This window comes from Panthera tigris, chromosome B3, assembly GCF_018350195.1.
Source record: "Panthera tigris isolate Pti1 chromosome B3, P.tigris_Pti1_mat1.1, whole genome shotgun sequence".
NCBI classification, from domain to species: Eukaryota; Metazoa; Chordata; class Mammalia; order Carnivora; family Felidae; genus Panthera; species Panthera tigris.
The window spans coordinates 34,983,594-35,002,799 of record NC_056665.1 but is presented as its reverse complement, the minus strand read 5'-3'; the positions used below and the strand labels follow the sequence as shown (position 1 = coordinate 35,002,799).

The 19,206-nt window shown below is 38.7% G+C and overlaps 1 protein-coding gene across 2 annotated transcripts in view; it reads right to left on the bottom strand.

The window, feature by feature from the left end:
• UACA (uveal autoantigen with coiled-coil domains and ankyrin repeats) overlaps positions 1-19,206 on the bottom strand; it is a 94,391-nt gene that overhangs the window by 17,324 nt on the left and 57,861 nt on the right. For both annotated transcript variants that reach the window (XM_042988494.1, XM_007084557.3), the window contains exons 4-13: positions 18,571-18,635; positions 17,744-17,801; positions 13,997-14,067; positions 13,791-13,897; positions 10,318-10,499; positions 8,886-8,923; positions 6,025-6,093; positions 2,293-2,400; positions 1,730-1,762; positions 1,125-1,223 (exon numbers count right to left, since the gene is read on the bottom strand). In XM_042988494.1, the coding sequence (XP_042844428.1) occupies positions 1,125-1,223; positions 1,730-1,762; positions 2,293-2,400; positions 6,025-6,093; positions 8,886-8,923; positions 10,318-10,499; positions 13,791-13,897; positions 13,997-14,067; positions 17,744-17,801; positions 18,571-18,635 (830 nt within the window). The remainder of the gene's footprint in view (positions 1-1,124; positions 1,224-1,729; positions 1,763-2,292; positions 2,401-6,024; positions 6,094-8,885; positions 8,924-10,317; positions 10,500-13,790; positions 13,898-13,996; positions 14,068-17,743; positions 17,802-18,570; positions 18,636-19,206) is intronic.

Sequence of the window (19,206 nt, the reverse complement as noted above, 5' to 3'; positions counted from 1 at the left end):
ACAGTGCAACACATTTTCTGCATATGCACACCCTGTGTAATCACAACCCCGATCTAGAACATTCCCTGCACCCTCAGAAGCTTCTTCATACCTCATTCACTACAGATTTGTTTTGTCGGATTCCGAATTTCATAAAAATGGAATCATGAAGCGTGTACTCTTTGTGTCTGATTTCTTTCACACAACATTATGTCTGTGAGATTCATCCACGTCTTTACTTTTTTGCATAGCTACATGCATTTGTTTCATTTACAAAGAAAAAAATTACTTTTGTTATGTCCTTTGGAGTTCTATTCCCCAATGAAGATAAAAGATTCACACTGAATCAGCCACCTTCTTTAGTGACCCCCCGTGATGAACATTTATAAAATATATATTACGGCCTTTCAAAACAAACCTGTGCAGTTAAAAATCAGGAGAGTGGTCACTGTTGGTGCAGGAAGTGTGGGTAGTGACAGGAAGTAAGAATGAGGAGGCTTTTAGGTATTGGAGGTGTTCTGCTTCTTGATCTCAGTGTGTTTGACTTATGAAAGTTCTTCAACATATATACACTTTCACAAGTGTACTCTATAACGTATACTGTATTTCAACAAAAAAATTTTTTTAAAAAACCATGACTTTGGAAAACATAAGAGCTAACTGATCCAACCAAAGTTGAGTATACGATCTAAGACTTATTAAGACACTACTCTCACCAAAGTGGTCTACTTAAGGCATATATACACAGACTCCTGAGATAAGCCTGGAAAGATACTATTCATTTATGACACTTTGTTATTATCACTATCATAATCATTGCAGATTTACAGGTAAAAGTATGAAGTTTTGTAAAGGTAAAGATGGACAAAGAGAAAAGCTAGGGAAGAGATACTGGGACGGAAGAGAATGCCAGGCACACATTGGTCAATTTCAGGCGTCTCGTTTAACCTTTACAACAACTCTGTGGAGAGGGGGACAATCCCCCCAGTTTTGCGAAAGCGGTAGCAAGCTCAGAGACTTTAAATGAATTGCCTGAGTTTGCACAATAAAGAAAAAAGTGATCATTCAAATTTAAGTCTGACTCCAAGCTCCTTATCACTGCCCATTTTGTGTTATATGAGATAATTTATTTAAGCTTTCTATACCTCAAAATATTTAAATCTATTTTTCAGAGCCTCGATAGTTCTCAGGCTTTCTTCATGTTGCTTTTCTTTAGCTGCCAAAAGGGACTTCAGCTTTTCTTTCTGAAATGGAAAGGAATAAATACAGAGCAAAATCATTCTGTGCTTGCAACTGGGTTAAAAATGGGTTTCAGAAAATGTGAATTAAAATTACTTTAATTTTTTTTAGTATTTTTAACTATTAGTAGAGTTGAAAATTTCTACAAGTATACTAATATAGAACACATACCAACAATACTATGAAAAATTCAAATGTCCGTTGTTTGTTTTAGATCTTATTATTTTCAGACATTTTGTTTGTAGTGTTTAGAACTTTACGTCTTTTCATAAGAAGTTTCACAGAAAATCAGGCATTCAGAGGCAGTGACAACAAAATGTTTATGATAAGCCATGCTACTGTACTTAACGTGTATTTTCACAGTCACACGTACGTTTCGTTTTCCCCTTTAAGCAATACCCAGAAACAGAATCCTCATCCCCAACTCAGTTCAAGATTCAAACCTCTCCAGCAGTACCATTTTCCATTTACGTAAGATTTTATATCTTTAAAGTAAAACCTATCATCCTACCTCACTTTCCAGATCATCAGCAACCATTACTTCCTAAATTTAAAAAGAAGAAATGCACTTTCGTTATTAAAAGGCATGAACTTGGCGAGTATCATTTTAAAAGACTAGCGTGTGTCTTTAGGATTGGGAACAAGGACATAAGAAGCACACGTCTCTAGGTGACCAATTCTGTGGTCTGAGCTTTCATTTGTTTTTCCCACTAACCAGGCTCAGATGCACTGATTCTCCTGAGAACCCATCACTTATCAACTCCTACTTACTCCTCTTCCTCATGTCTTTTGTCTGCTCCTTCCTCTCCAATCCCGGGACCCCCACTAGAGTTCAGAGCTTTGCTATCACCATCTACCAACAGTATTTCTCTGTTCTTACATGTGACACTGAAAGTTTCCTGTAAAGATCCCAGTAAGATATAACTTTCCTCAAGGGCAAGGACCTGGTTGTACCTCCTTTAGCATCTGGCATGGTGACTTAATGTGACAGGCGATCATTAACGATTTGTTGTCAAGGACGATTACTGGTAGTAAAACATTTTAAAAATTTTTTAGATGATGTAGATTCTTTACCTCATTCAGCTGTAGTTGTAAACCGTTGACTTTATCCAGTAATATTCTCTGTTCTTGCTGAATTTTTCTCAACCTCTCTTTCAAATCTTCATTTTCAATCTCCAGATCCTTAAATAGTAAAGATAACAGGTGCTAGACTGGCCTTAAAAGAGCAATTCTTATGGAAGAAAAATTTAAAAGTAGTTTGCTATCACGTATGGATGTATACATCTATAAAACGGCTTTAAGTCCAAATACACAATAGTTTCGATGACATTTAAATGATCTAAAATTTGTGGACCAGAAATCATACACAGGCATACTCATTTTATCGTGCTTCGCTTTACTGTGCTTTGCAGACACCGTGTTTTTTACAGATTGTAAGTTTGTGGCAACCCTGCACTGAGCAAGTCTATGGGTGTCATTTTTCTAACAGCATTTGCTTACTTTGTCTCCGTGTCACATTTTGGTAACTCTCTCGATGTTTGAAACTTTTTAATTGTATTTGCTATGGTGACCTGTGCTCAGTGATCCTTGAGGATACTACTGTAACTGTCTCGGGGCACCATGACCTGTGCCGATCTCAGATTATAAACTTAACCAACGAATAGTGTGTGTGTTCTGACTGCTCTACCCACCGATCCTTCCTCTACCCCTCTCCCTCTCCTCAGGCCTCCCTAGTCTCTGAGACACAACAATACTGAAATTAGGCCAATTAACAACCCTACAGTAGCCTCTAACTGTTCAAGTGAAAGGAAGAATCACACGTCTCTCACCTTAAATCAAAAGCTAAAAATGATTATGCTTGAGGAAGGCATGTCAGAAGCTGAGAAAGGCCCAAAGTTGGCTCTCCTGTACCAGTTAGCCAAGTTGTGAATGCAAAGGAAAGTTCTCGAAGGAAAAAGGGCTACTCCAGTGAACGAATGAATGATAAGAAAGCAAAACAGACTGACTGCTGATATGGAGAAAGTTTTAGTGGTCTGGATAGAAGATCAAACCAGAACCATCCACAACATTCCCATAAGCCAAATCCAGAGCAAGGCCCCAACTCTCTTCAATTCTATGAAGGCTGCTAACATATCATCCATGCTACAGCTCATGGATCAAGGAGTAATTTCAACTTTCAAGGCTCATTAGTTAAAAAAATACATTTTGGGGGTGCCTGGGTGGTTCAGTCGGTTAAGCATCTGCCTTCGGCTAAGGTCGTGATCTCACGGTTTGTGAGTTCGAGCCCTATGTGGGGCTCTCTGTTGTCCGCATAGAGACCACTTCAGATCTTCTGTCCCTCTCCCTCTCTCTGCCCCTCCTCTGCTTCCTCGCTTTCTCTTGCTCTCTCAAAAATAAATTTTAAAAAATTTTAAATAAAAAAAAATAAGTACATTCTGTATGTATTGTATGGCTGCCTTAGATAGAGATTCTTCTGATGGATCTGGGCAAAGTAAATTGAAAACCTTCTGGAAAGGATTCACCTTTCTAGATGCCATTAAGAGCATATCAACATTAACAGGAGTTTGGAAGAAGTGGATTCCAACCCTCATGGAGGACTTTGAAGGGTTCAAGGCTTCATTGCAGGAAGTACCTGCAGATGTGCAGCAAATAGCAAGAAAATTTGAGTTAGAAGTGGAGCCCGAAGACGGGATTGAATTCCATGATAAAACTGATGACTTGAGGAGTTGCTTTTTATGGATGAGCAAAGAAAGTGGTTTCTTGAGATGGAATCTACTTCTGGTGAAGATCCTGGAAAGATTATTGAAATGACAACAAAGGACTTAGAATATGACATAAACTTAGTTGATAAAGCAGGTTTGAAAGGATCAGCTCCAATTTTTTTTAAATGTTTATCTCTTTATTTTTGAGAGAGAGGGAGAGAGAGAAAGAGAGAGAGAAAGCAGGGGAGGAGCAGAAAGAGAATCTCAAGCAGGCTCCACGCTGTCAGCATGGAGCCAGACATGGGCCTGGAACCCATGAACCTTGAGATTGTGACCTGAGCCGAAATCAAGAGTAGGACGCTTAAATGACTGAGCCACCCAGGCGTCCTGGATCAGCTTCAATTCTGAAAGGAGTTCTACTGTGGGGAAAATGCTAGCAAACAGCATACTACCAAGAAAACCTTTGCTAAAGGAAGAGTTCATCGATGTGGCAAACTTCACTGTGATCTTATTTTAAGAAACTGCCACACTCACTTGCACCTTCAACAACTCACCACCCTTATCAGTCAGCAGCCATCAACATCAAGGCAAGACTCTCACCAATAAAAAGATGACAGCTCACTGAAAACTCCAATGATGTCTAGCATTTTTCAGCAATAAAGTACTTTTATTTTTTTTCTCTTTTTTCTTTAAAAAAATATATTTATTTAAGCAATCTGTACACCCATCATGGGGCTCAAACTCATGACCCCAAGATCAAGAGTCGCATGCCCTTCTGACTGAGCCAGCCAGGTTCAGCAATAAAGTATTGTTTTAACGTTTATTTATACTTATTTTTGAGAGACAGAGAGGCAGTGAGAAAAGGAGACAGAGAATCCCAAGCAGGCTCCACATTGTCAGCACAGAGCCTGATGAGAGGCTCGAGCTCACAAACTGTGAGATCATGACCTGAGCTGAAATCAAGAGCCAGACACTTAACCGACCAAGCCAGCCGGGTGCCCCGGCAATAAAGTATTTTTAAATTATGACATATACATTGGGGGTTTTTTTAGATACAACGCTGCGTCACACTTAACAGGCTACAGTAAAATGCAAAAATAACTTTTATATATACTGGGAAACTAAAAAGTTCATTTGACTCGCTTTATTGCAATATTTGCTTTGCTGCAATATTCACTTTATTGCGATGATCTGGAACTGAACTGCATTCTCTCCGAGGTATGCCTACAGACGACGGTCCTATGCTGTCTAGTTAATACAAGCATATACAACACAGCAAACCACCATGATTCTAGTAAGTACAAAATAAAAGAATCACCTGGAAATAGAAAATAGAAGAATATGCCACTTTAACTTCTGTTTAACATCTCTCAAGTTCATGAGAGCGTTCTACTGCTTTTGCTAAACTAATTATTATTTCAGTGCTCTGATGACATGTTTAAGGCTCCAATTTAGGGCTATAGTTCACTTTCTTAATACCACATAGTAAACTAAAAAAGCCCAAATAAAATGCTTTTGTTTTATCATATGGAAAACAGCTATACAATGTATACTTTAACGGTCTTTCAGTCGTAAAATAAGCCATTTAACTATGGAATCTTCCTCCAACATTAATCCACATAATAATTATTTTTTGAACACTTTGATGAACATAAAATATTGTGTGCTTAACAAATGATTTTTTTGATCAAAATAAAAAATACTTGCATTAGACAAAAGTAAATATTTATTTACATTAATAACCATCATTTTTAACCACAATATTTAAACTTGTATTCATTTTTTAAAATAAATACAAATTTAGAATTTATGGCCCAAAACAGATATATTTAAATCAACAAAAAGTTACATAAAGTTGTTAAATTATTTGCTCCTAATACATATGAAAACGATACTTTCTGTAACATAATACAACCCAACCATTTGTTTCAAACGTCAATTCTTTTAGAAGATATGGCAAGAAAACAGAATCACAAAACATAACAGGGTGCCCTCCTTTCTCCCACTCATTTTCTCTCGTTTCTTGTTCCTTCTCCTCACCCAACCCCACTACAAACAACACTGCCATTCTCTGCAAAGGAAGACACCACTTTTTTCTTTTTACCTGAATGTTTGGATGCTCCCTCTGACTTGACTTCATATTTACTTCATCTAGCATGTATGGCAAATTTCGCTTTGGTGAAACATAAGAAAACACAGGTTAGCAAGTAGGAAAATACAGAGAAGGACATTTTCCTCAGTAGGCAATGATCTCCAATCAGCGCTCTGAAGCTTATCCAACACTAAATTTTGCTGTACAAAACACAAGGTGGCAGTGTTTCCACTTAAAACTCCAAATGGACGGCAACTCTTAAGTTTTAAATAAATCAAGTATGATGTATTTTGAAATACGAAGACATAACAAAATTTAAAATCTGAATTGTGAAGGGTTTATTTTAACTAAAGTCACCAAGTTTTAAAAGGTAGGATTCACGCTAGACCCAAAACTAACATTGCGTTAGAAGGCATCATCAACTATTCCCAAAGGAAAAAATCTAGTATTGAAAATGAAGAAGGAGGGGGACTTACATTAATGTTAAAATGAAATATGGAAATTATTTACTTTTCTAAGCACTGATAAACTACAAAACAAAGGGTGTGGGAAGAAAGAGAGAGACAATCCTCTGACCAGAGCTATACAGAAGTTCTCTAAAATGACTTGGTTCAGGACATGTCATTTTGTACACTTACCGCTTTGAAACCTTATTCCAGCCTACAGATGTGCTTTCATAAAAACATTAATAAGACAGCGTAAAACCTTTTTTTTGGCCCCAACTGACCTTTTAATCTACATAATAGTTTAGAAAGCTATGGTCTTCCTTTTTGAGAGCTTTAAAAAAAAAAAAAAACTAATACTTTAATTCTCCAAGGTTTTTTTTTATATTTTGTATTATTTGTCAAGTTTTGTTTCACCAGGTGTTTTAACTACCATTCTAATGAGAGGGGCAAGGTCCCATTAGACAGATATTTCATACCCACGATTTGGTCCAAACTACATTTCTAGCCTCATTCCTTCCAGCAAAGGACTGTTCCTCATGTGAGATCTCACCTGCTTCCTCATTCTACCTTCACCCCCGCCTTCCCTTCAGAGGGCCCTTCATCATCTGACATCTGCTTACCTCGCCCGCCTCTTCTCCTCCTCGGTCAAGGGCATTATCGCTCCTCCACTCTGACCTTCTACTGCCCTGTGGACATGTTCAACATGTTCCTGTATCAGGGGGCTGGCACCTGCCCTTCCCTCTGCCCGTGAGGCTTCTCCTACAGAGCCCCTGTGGCTCCCTTCTCGCTTCCTTCAGACCTCTGCTCAAATGTCACTTCCTGAGAGAGGCCTTTGCTGGCCACGCCATCTAAAATAGCTTCCTGCCCTCTCCTTCTTCATCCCCTAATCCCGTTCCACTTTCCTTCAAAGTGTATGCCAGGATGCTAACTACTAGTATTTGCTTGGTTTTCATTTGTCTCCCTAGGCGGGGAGCAACGCGAGGCAGGGACTTCGCACAGCACTACGATTCCATGGCACTCAGGACAGTGATTGGCATATAGTAGGTGCCTCACAGATGTCTGTTAAGCAAACAACCGAAGAAGTCTTATTTTGAAAACTATACTGTGGTCTTCTTGATAACAGGGATTAGCTATCCCTTAGTTCAGGAACAAATCCTGTTGACAGCAGATATTTTTAAATGTATTCAATAAATAACGGGAATAAGTGAGTTTTACTGTTCCTAGCAGAATATTAACTCCATGCATTCACTTAGATAACTCCTAGAGCACTAAACAGAATACCATTCCCACATTAATATTTGACAATTCTTTATCTTAACTATCTCTGTAATTCAGAAATCACTTTGGTCTGATCCCATGTAAGATGGCTGATACAGACATAACAGGGTACAGTTTGTTTTTTCACTCCACTCCCACTTAGGTTGCGTGAGGAATGGAAGAGAAGGGTGAAATGGCTGCTCCAGATGGAAAGGTAAAGTGACGGCAGGCGTGACCCATGCATGAAGTATGACTTAATTCTGATGGGTGGAAAAGGAGAACATGCGTTAATGTAGCTTTCGGATTCTGGTGAGAGGAAGAGAAACGATGTTCAGAGAGAATGATGATCAGGACTTCTCAGAGGGTACCTGAGGCCTCTCTCCGGGGTGCGCAAGTGCTCAGGCTCCTCTCACTAGAGAAAAGCTGAAAGCCTGGAAGGGAACAGCCAACAGAAAAGGACAGCTGCCTATGCTAGCTTTGAGCAAGTCGGTGACCGCGCAATACGCCAGCCCCCTTACTCTAACCTAAAGAGATCAGGGGAAAACAGGAAGACATCTACTGAGACGGGGACACAAAACCAGGGTGACACGGTGTTTTGATAACAAGTTAGTACAAAGTATGAATTATCTCATGCATTGTATTTCAAAGTCCTCGTTAAATACCGATAAGGCGAAAACAAAAAGCGCAAAAAAGCAGAATAGTAACAATGGTATTGAAATCACAATATATAATTAGTTTTCATTTCTTACTGCATTAGAAGAATTTCCCGAAACAGTAAACATTTCGCTCTCTTATTAAGGGAGAGTAGAGGAAACTGTTAATGCTCTACCAGGCTAAAACTCATCATTTAAGAATCTCCACAAGGTACAATATCTCATATTTGAAAGGGCTGGAGGCTCAAGGCTGGCAATCAGGAGGTGATTTATTTCCCACTGGATATATTCACTGTATGACTGTATCACTGTAATTGAGATTCACTGTCTCAAGCAGAGTGATTGTATCAAAGCCTCAGGATCTAAATATCTGGGTTCTACAGGGGCATGATTAACTGAGGAGAGAGAATAGCATGCACTTAAACTCAAAACAGTTATGTATAATCACTAACCTGTAAACACTTTACTGAAATTGAACAATATATATAATTTAAAAAAAAATAAAATGAAGACCTACCTGTTGTAAAGATGGTCCTTTCTTCCAAAGTTCTCTTCCTGAAGATTTAAAGAGAGAGAGAGGAGAAAGGAATAGTAAAATGGCAGGTTAACTTGGATAGATTACAGACTATGGATTCCCTAACACACAACTGAGTCATTAAAGAAATCAGTTTTAAAGTTTCCTCTAAAGCTTGCTACTTCACAGGTAAAGTGACAGGGACCTATTTTTTACCTGCATTTTTTTTTTTTTTTTTTTTTGCTATGACTATGTCCAGGTAGATAATATTCAATGCTAGGAAGTGGAGGCAATTACAAAATACGAAATTTTAAACACTTTTAAATTGGAAGGTAATTTGTCAATATATATCAAAAGCTTAGAGAAATGTGTATATCCTGAGACCCATGATTCAATTTCTAGGAACTGATCCTAAGACTTATAAAAATATGCTAAAACATTTATGCATAATGACAGTCACTGAATTGTTACGCATATTAGCAAAAACTATAAACTTAAATGACACATACAGAAAATTGCTTAATTAAATTAAACTTAAATATATGGAATTTTAGGGGCACCTGGGTGGCTCAGTCGGTTAGGCATTCGACTTCAGCTCAGGTCATGATCTCATGGTTCATGAGTTCAAGCCCTGCGTCGGGCTCTGTGCTGACAGCTCAGAGCCTGGAGCCTGCTTTGGATTCTGTGTCTCCCTCTCTCTCTTTGCCCCTTCCTCACTCATGCTCTGTCTGTCTCTCTCAAAAAAAAAATAAATATTAAAGAACATATGTGGAATTTTATGCATTAATAAAAACCACAATATAGACAAAATGTTTATCTAGGAGGGCAAACTCTTCAACATTTATTACACAAAAAACAACCTGCAGCTCACTGTAAGTGAGCTTAATTTTACGCATGGGCAAAAGACTGAAAGGCTATTCCTCAAAATAGTAATAAGGAGTCTTCAATGGTAGGATGAGTAACTAATTCTACTTGTTGTGCTTTTCTGTATTTCCCAATTTCTCTTTCATAAAGATAGAGAAATACTTGGTACAGGTATCTGATAAATATTGGTTGAATATTTTATATACATGTTTAAACAAGGATTCTTTCTTTAAAACTTTTTAAGTAGAAAAGGTCAGCGCTACAGCCCTCCTCATCAAAAAAAATACGTATATACTAGTAAAACGCACTTGATTTGGCTCTGTCTCCTCATTGAACTTACTCCACAGAACGGGGTTTACTCAATCAACTGGCCAATATATGCCCCAAACACACTGCTCCAAACACGTGACTGCTAAAATCAAATACGCAAAGCTGCGGAACAGAGGGAGACAGACCAATGACGTGCATCATGAAGCAAGGTTTTGCTTCTTACAAACCGTGGCTCCACCATCTAAATCTTTCAAGGCTGCTCTTTATTAAGCTAGACATTTCTCGTTACTTTGCTACCTACCTTTGTTGGTATTTTCCGATGCGGTCTTCAGTAAACTTAGGATGTCCAAGTTGTCACCAATTCTTGCATAGTAAGAGCTGTCATGGCCCAGGGCATCCAGCAAGCTTACATCAGCACCATTTTTGATTAAGACTTCCACAGCATCTTTACAACCATACTCACAACCTAGCATGAGAGCAGTTCTAAAAGAGAAGACAAGAGGCACAAAAGACCTTGAGAGAGATCCAAGAAGATATTTCAGAAACCTTCCAGGGGCTCCCTTCTTAAAGAATAAGTATTACTTATTAGGGGCGCTTGGGTGGTTCAGTCAGTTAAGCGTCCGACTCTTGGTTTCGGCTCAGGTTATATCGCACGGTTCATGAGTTTGAGTCCCGCATCAGGCTCTGCAATGACAGTGCAGAGCCTGCTCGGGATTCTCCCTCTCTCTCTCTCTCTCTCTCTCTCTCTCTCTCTCTCTCTCTCTCTTAAGATTCTCTCTCTCTCTCTCTCTCTCTCAATCTCTCTCTCTCCCACTCCCCCCCCCCACCCACCGCCTTTCAAAAAAATAAAGGAACTTAAAAAAAAAAAAAAGAATAGGTATTACTTTAAAAAGTCATACTTGTTATACATACCGATTTTATTTCATAGATTTAGCTTCTATTTTAACTTCATCACATTTACAAAAACATTTGCTGTGTGTCTTAGTTTGCAGAACTGAAAACCTCACATCACCACACATACATTTGTTGCTGCCGCTGCCGAACTCACCGCAAAATCTTCCAAAACGGATACTGTCACCCATCCATTCAAAACCCACAGCTATAAACCCACGCTATGCGAGTCCCTTCATGAACTGAACCTTGTATCATGCAAACCTCTTCACAGCGTCCCTTCTACTCCAAAACAAGAATCAGATTCCCGTCCTGATTTCTCTCCTTGGAAGAGCTTGCCTTCTCCTAACCGGGGACCTTCGCATCCTCACACTTAATTTCAAAACCTGCCTCCTCTATAAACCTTCCTCAACTATCCCCATTATCATGGACCACCGTAATAGGATCATTAGCACCGAAACCCTTTGCAAATAGTAATAATGTAATTACACAACTGAATCATCATGGAGATGTGGAAGGACGCTGGAAATTATTTTGTCCCATTCCTAGTTTTACTGCTGAGGAAACTAAAACATAACGAAATGAAGTGACTTATCCTATGTCTAACACTGTCTTTGACTGTGAACGTTGGATTTTGTAAGGAAATGGGACTCTTGCCTTATTCTATGTATACTCTGTTTCTCTTCTCACTCCCCAGTAGTTGCTGGAATACAATTTTATATCCACCAGGCACCAACAAAGTTGTTTTTTTTTTTAATTAGGGAAAAAAAATGTTATAGATAAGACAGGAAAATAAAGAAATACAGAGTGTCAGAAACTAAGATTTTAATTTATTTTTAAAGCCATCTGCTACCTAGCCTATTTAATACACATTGCCCTACCTTACTCTGTGTGTGTGTGTGTGTGTGTGTGTGTGTGTGTGTGTCAGAGAGAGAGACAGAGACAGAGAGACAGAGACAGAGACAGAGAGAGAGACATTCAAGTGCTTGGGAAAATATAAGATTAAAAAATAATAATAACGTGGATCAACCAGATCATCCCTCTCTGATCCTAAACTTTATTTTTAAACCAAATGTTCTTAGTCATGCTTAGAACCAGATTACAGTATCTGCAAAAACAAAGTAATGCAAAAAAGCCACTTCCTTAATAATCACATTAATGATTTAATTGCTTAAGAATTTCCTCCTTTGAGAGGTCTGAACAATACAAACAAGTAGAACTATAAAATCTGACATCTAAAGACTATTTTATTATACTTATCTGCCTCTAGTGAAATACAAAAAACAGGATACATGTTTAGAGGAATAAAACTAAGTCAAACGAAAGCAAAAATTTTACCAGTCATCATTTACAAAACGCCAAAAATTTGTTATAAATTATTGTAATGCTTCAACTAGGGGATGGGATGCATTTCAGATACTTTGTTGTCGGAAGCGTGACCATGAACATGAGAATTAATGCAGTGCCACCATACACTAGACCTACAGGAGGGGAAATGGAGAATTACAGACAGAAAGGGAATTACAGACAGAATTACAGACAGAAATGACATTGGACACAGAAGCAAAAATAAATGCAGGGAACCTCAGGGTACAGAAAGGAACTCGGTTTCAGAGAAGGAGACAGCACTATGCCCAGGCGGGGTAAGGAGAGGGAGCACATTGGGGAAGCCTATAGAGAAAAACGGCAAGCTCCAGGACACCCAAGAACCTTTGCTCTCAAAAGATTCACTAACGAAGAAGCAGACTGTAGATGTAATTTTTATTCCTCTCCCCCATATCTTATTTGAGCACATTTCTCATTGAAAATTGTTTTAAAACTTTTTTTTTTTTTTTGGTTCGGTCTTACATATTAATCCTTTATTATTATTTTTTTTGATGGTGCATCATTAATTTTTTTTAATGTTTGTTTGTTTATTTATTTTAAACATAATTTATTGTCAAGTTGGCTAACAGAAGCCCCTCTGGAAAACAGTGTGGTGGTTCCTCAAAAAATTAAAAACAGAACTACCCTACAACCCAGCAATAGCACTACTGGGAATTTATCCAAAGGATACAGGAGTGCTGACGCATAGGGGCACATGTACCCCAATGTTTACAGCAGCGCTTTCAACAATAGTCAAATTATGGAAAGAGCCTAAATGTCCATCCACCGACAGATGGATACAGAAGATGTGGTTTATATATACAGTGGAATACTACTTGGCAATGAGAAAGAATGAAGTCCTGCCATTTGCAGCAACGTGGATGGAACCGGAGGGTATGATGCTAAGTGAAATAAGTCAGAGAAAGATCTGTTTTCACTCATATATAGAACTTGAGAAACTTAAGAAGACTTTAAAATAGGGGCGGTGCTTGGTGGCTCAGTCAGTTAAGCAAATGACTCTTGATTTCGGCTCAGGTCATGATCTTGCAGTTTGTGGTATCGAGCCCCTCATCAGGCTCCGTGCTGACAGTGCAGAGCCTGCTTGGGATTCTCTTTCTCTCCTTCTCTCTCTACCCCACCCCCGCTCTCGCTCTCGCTCTCTCTCTCTCTCTCTTTCTCAAAATAAATAAATAAATAATAAATAAATAAAAATTCTTAAAAAAAATAAAGTAAAAATAAAATCAATAAGTGGGACATGATTCCTCTTCTTCAGTTTTCTGACCCGAACACAGGCTCCAATCACTGCTTGTATTCCACATCTACCCTGTCATCTTCCCCTATTTCCCTCTCCTTCCTTCATTAGACTCTGGGGAAAAAAGGGGGAAAAAAAAAGAAGTGGGTGCTAATTCCAAGGAAGGGGAGACCTAAGGGGGAGTGGAAAGGCCAAGGCACAGCGGCAGAGTTTCAGAGTCGCTGCAAATCCAGCTGGAGTCTGCAGAGCTGTGATAAAAGGGTTACCTGTTTTGTTTGTCTCTGGAATTAATATCCGCCCCTTTATCTATCAGCATTTGACAAATTGTTGGCCTACACATCTGAGTGGCCAGAACCAGTGGTGTCCGCCCATCCTAAGCAACAAGAAAAATAAAACAGCATCAGGACAACAAATCTCCCAAAGCATAAAAGGCAGAATACTTGGATTGAAATGAGAATATAAACTGACTTACTACATCTTTGGCATTCACTGAGGCCCCGTGGTCACAAAGCAGCTGAATGCTAGAGGGACAGTCGGCCATGGCTTTGAGGAACAGAGGAAAATGATAAATGGTGAACATCTGGTGGTAAGACACATGGTGCTTTGCTACGTCCATAAAAGGCGTAAGTTCTTCCATTTCTAAACTACCGAGCTTCACGTCAGCTGCTCTCAGTTTAGTACAAGTACCCATTTTCTCTCTGAAAATGGATTAGACAAGATCATTTCATAAATGTTGTATAATGTATTGGGACTAAGGAATATTGTCACCCTGCAGAAGACAATATGCTGCTACCCTACAGGTAAACATGGGAAATAAAAATAAATTTTCTACTTAGAATGTATTCTTAAATGTGGCTTAATCCTTGAAGGGTGAGCTCAATTATTTTTTCAATGAATCATATTCAGTTGTTTATAGAAGAGTCACAGTAAATAAGGTTTGACTCATAACTCATATTTCCTTTTAAAAGCAGAGACTGCAATGTCTGCCTTTAATGATGCAAAGCAGAGTCACTTTCCTAAAAATTCTATTACAAAACCACACACTGCTTCTCCTCTGACCAACACTGGAGTTCATTATTTGTATTAGAAAAAAAATTATTGTTAACTTCATAAAAATAGGATTGTGTTTCAACTCCCCATGAGTTTTTATTAAAAGTTTTTATATTATTATTAACAAATACTCCCCATGAGTATTTATTAGGAGTCAAGACTAGACTATTACCCACAAAAAGTACAAAGTCAGCATTCTTGTGTGTGTGTGTGTGTGTGTGTATGTGTGTGTGTTAAATTAAACAGAATAAAACCAAATATAAGAAAATCAAGTAAATTTCATTTCTGCTGTCTTTAATCCAGCAAGCCTTTTATATAAAATACAAACTCAGTCTTAAAAAAAAGAGATAAATTGAAGCTGAATACATTAATTCAGGAATTATAAAATTAACAACCATTCGGGCCCAATTAAAAGTAAGAATGAAAAAGTGTAAAAAGCATAGCAAAGTCCAGAATTACAATATGGTGAACCAGGAAAGTCAGTACTAAAGGTGCTATGGTGGAGAGTGGCAGCTGTTCATCAAACTGTGGTCACCCTTTCTTCCATGGTGATAAAGTCGTGCTGGGAGCATGGGAGCTCACCTGGAGACCACAGTTCCCAGAGTTCTTTGCATGCGGGCATGACCACGTGCATTAGATCTCACCGGCGGAATGTGACAGGAGTGACGTGTGCTACTTTCTGGCTCTAGGGCTTAAAAGTGTGGTTTGTACATTCCTCCGTGATCTTTCCCCTTCCTGTTAGCAGGAAAACACAAGTGCCTGCTATCAGCTTCAGCCTTATAGATGAGGACAACACCCTAGGCAACAGCAGAACTGCAAAGTGGAAGACATCTGGGTCCCTGAATGACCATATGGTACAGAGGCACAAGCCAATCTGAACACCAGGACTATGACACGAGAGAAAGCAATTGCTAGGTTGTCGGTTTTTTTAAGCCACTGTTATGTTATGGTGCCTTTGTCACAGCAGCCTAGTCTTAGCCCTAACTAAGACAAAAACTGCTATCAGGAGTTAGGTGCTATTACAACAAATACCTAAACGACATGGCACTGGCTTAGTGGCTGGACACTAGGTGGCGAATAAACATATTTCAGGCTAGAGGTCTTGTGATTTTTCTCATGCTGTGGCAAAACATTTGAAAGAGCTATCATCCATGATAGAAGCATATCATGTGGCTAGGGAGCCTTTCCAGGTGACTACAGAAGGGGTACCGTGTGTCTATGGAGCCCTTCTAAGTGAAGCAATAGAAAAGAGCCAAAATTTTGGTGCGTGTTGGCAGCTGCTTACTACTTTTGGTGAGGTATTTACAAGAAAGAGATGAGGTCAAGCAAGACTCAGCCGGTTTATGAACAGAGATAAAAGGGAATAGAGAGCATCTAGATAGCTGGGACCTCAGAGATGTGGGGAAGCCAACTGTTTATATCAAACAGCAAGATATAAACTATTGTTGGTCACAGATTTTCTCAAGGACTTCCCAATAAGGAGAAAAGAAAAAAAAATCTAGTCTTGGAATAAACAACATCTTAAGGATACTATAATCCCATTCAAGAGTATGATTTCAGATGGCTTTAAGGTGGCAGCCATTAAATGAGGCAGGGAATCGTGAGCCTACAAATAAGGACAAGAAATAAAGGAGGCTTAAGAACTTTATGTCCAGAAAACAACTTCGAAGACAGATGTATGGAAGTAGCTGGTGATGAATAAACCAGAAAGTCCACCAAGGCTTTATAGGAACCGTACTACGCAAGGTCCCAGAAGCCCAGTCTGCTAACACTCATGATTGTTCTAGCCCTTAAGCTGCCTCTACAGAGGACATGTTCTCTGCCGTGCAATTTATCTGTGACCCTAGAGAATAATGGACAAGGAAGAACCTCCCAGAAGGCGGAGCTAGGGCCTGTAGAGAACAATGGATAAGACCTCCTCAAGACCAAAAACCACATAGGCATCATTGAGGCTCAACTGACAACGTATGTGAAAATGCTTTGCAAGTACCACCATCTTATACAAAAATAAAAGAAAAAAAAATCATTGCGTAAAAAAATTAAACTATCCTAAAGCACATAAAATGTTTTTAAAAACTAAAAAAAAGGGGCACCTGGGTGGCTCAGTCGGTTGAACGTCTGACTTGGGCCCAGGTCATAATCCCACGCTTCGTGGGTTCTGGCCCCACGTAGGGCTCCGTACTGACAGGCTCGGAGCCCAGAGCCTGCTTCGGATTCTATGTCTCCCTCTCTCCCTTCCCCTCCCCCGCTCACACTCTGTCTCCCAAAATAAATAAACGTTTAAAAAACTATTTAAAAAACTAAAAGATACCAAAGTTTGAAGGAAATTTGCAGTTTATTGCATTTTTCATTCAGACCACTTTCCTCTACTGCAGATATTCCATAAACATGAAGAGAGAAGGTAGCTATTTTTCTTCCCTTTGGCCTTCCAACAAAATGTAGGAATGTCAGACTTAAGAGTCAGGCCAGAGGTCAGACTGTTGAACATTCCAAAAATACTTTCGTACTTAACCTTTGCCTTGAAGACACCTAAAGAATAATGCAGATAAACTGAGATCCGTAAGTATGCATAATAAACTCTGTGAAATTACTAGTACAAATCTTTTTAAAAAAAACAGCATATTACAGAAACATGAAAATCAGCACTGAGACCTAAACCAACAGATATCACCACCATTAATTAAGAAATTACTACATGCCAGGCACTATTTATGACTTAATTAAAACCACTTACTGGTAGTATTAACTTCATTTTGCAGATGAGAAAAATGATGCTCAGACATGCTAATTAGGTAAAAGTAGTTTTTAAGAAAAGGAAAAGTCATCTTCCCATTTCTCCTACCAGTTCCCCTGCTCCTCTTGTCACACACACACACACACACACACACACACACACACACACACACACACGGTGCCTGGAGCTCCTTGACAGCAGATCATGGTTTATTTATCTTTGGACTTTGGATATCTAGCAAACTAGCCTGGAAACGTTGGCTGAATCTTTTTAAGCTGTACAATCAAATAAATTTCACATCTGCATAAACAAAAACTTCGTAATGTTGTTTCTCCGCGAATTATACAAACGTATACGTTAAAACTTTGAAATTAATTTAAACGCCTAGCCGTTTCAACAAATAATTGCTTCTGTCCAAGCGCAACCTTCGCTCACCTGCGTCATGAAGCGCGGTTCTTCCCTGAAGGTCTACATGCTCAGTGGGACAATTGTACTGTTAAAACACAGAAACTCAGTCATCTGGGAGGGTTTTACTTTACAGTTAAATATCTAGACTCAAATGAACAGCTGTTATTTAATCTTAAAATATTCCATTTATCAAAAAAAAACTAAACGTCTACTAGACAAGCCACTAAATATTTTGACATGAAACAAATAACATCATACTGTAAAGTTGAGTTTTTCACCAAACAGGAAAACATATGGTACATTATAATAGCATGGGATGCAGAGACTGTTATTGTTTGGGTGTTTTTCTCACCAAGAGTTAAAATTTGAACTGAATCAGGAAAAACAAAGGAGGTCTGCTGTGAAACTTCGTGGCAACAACGTTTATGGAAATGTATGGTGGGACCCTTTCCCACTAGTTCAAGGAATTCTGTGACTGCTTGACTACAAGTTTAACTAAAGGCATTCATATCATATAGTCTAAGTGCCTGATGTTTATATAGAAACATATAGAGCCTATGTCGTATCACTTTATGTCACAGCCTAGACAACAGAAAACTCCAGTCTCCAGCTAATGTCAACAGGAAGGTCAAGCCTTTGTTATTTATTTTTAATACACCGAGTTATGCGATTCACTTCCCTCAGAGTTTCTGCTCTTTATTGTTCACGTTCTTTCACAAACGATGGGAAAGATATTACGTAAGTCAAAATTAGCCCACTATTTTCTTTGATCTCAAATTCCAAAAACACATTGAAGACACGTCTATTATTTGTAGTCAAAATAATAAAGCTGAAGTATTAACCACTTTTACTACCTGTAGAAGTTTTTGTAGACACAACGCATGCCCATACTTTGCAGCCAGGTGAAGAGCATTTCTTCCTAGAAAAGAAAGAATTAAAGACATCCACGAAGGGTTATTTCCTTCACGCGTGAATTTTCCAAAGAAATGGGACTCATTTTTCCAACGTTAGTTGACAGGACACTGAACTTATCAGCACGCTTTCACTCAGGTCGATATTTTAATAAGAGATAATATACACACCAACACCATGAAGGGGGGAAGAAAAATTAAACCTATAAATCCATAAAGAGCAAGAACTTGGCCATAGTCATCACTGTATCTCCAATATCCACAGTAGTGCCTGAGACAGAGTAAGTAAGTTAAGTCGGCACAGGAAAGAAGGGAGGGAGGGAGAGGAAGAGAAAGAGAAAAAGAGAATGGGGACAGGAGAGTGAGAAACATACCTAGATTTCTCATAATAATTCCAAACAGGCAGTGTGGACACTAAAGTGCAAGAAGTTAAGAGACCTAAATCAAAGAAACTAATTTTCAACTAAAATTCAAAGTTCATTAGGACTGTGGCTCTGAAAATAATGTGAAAATAATGTCTCTCAAATATAATGTGTATTAAATGTGAAAATTTAGGGGTGCCTCGGTGGCTCAGTTGGT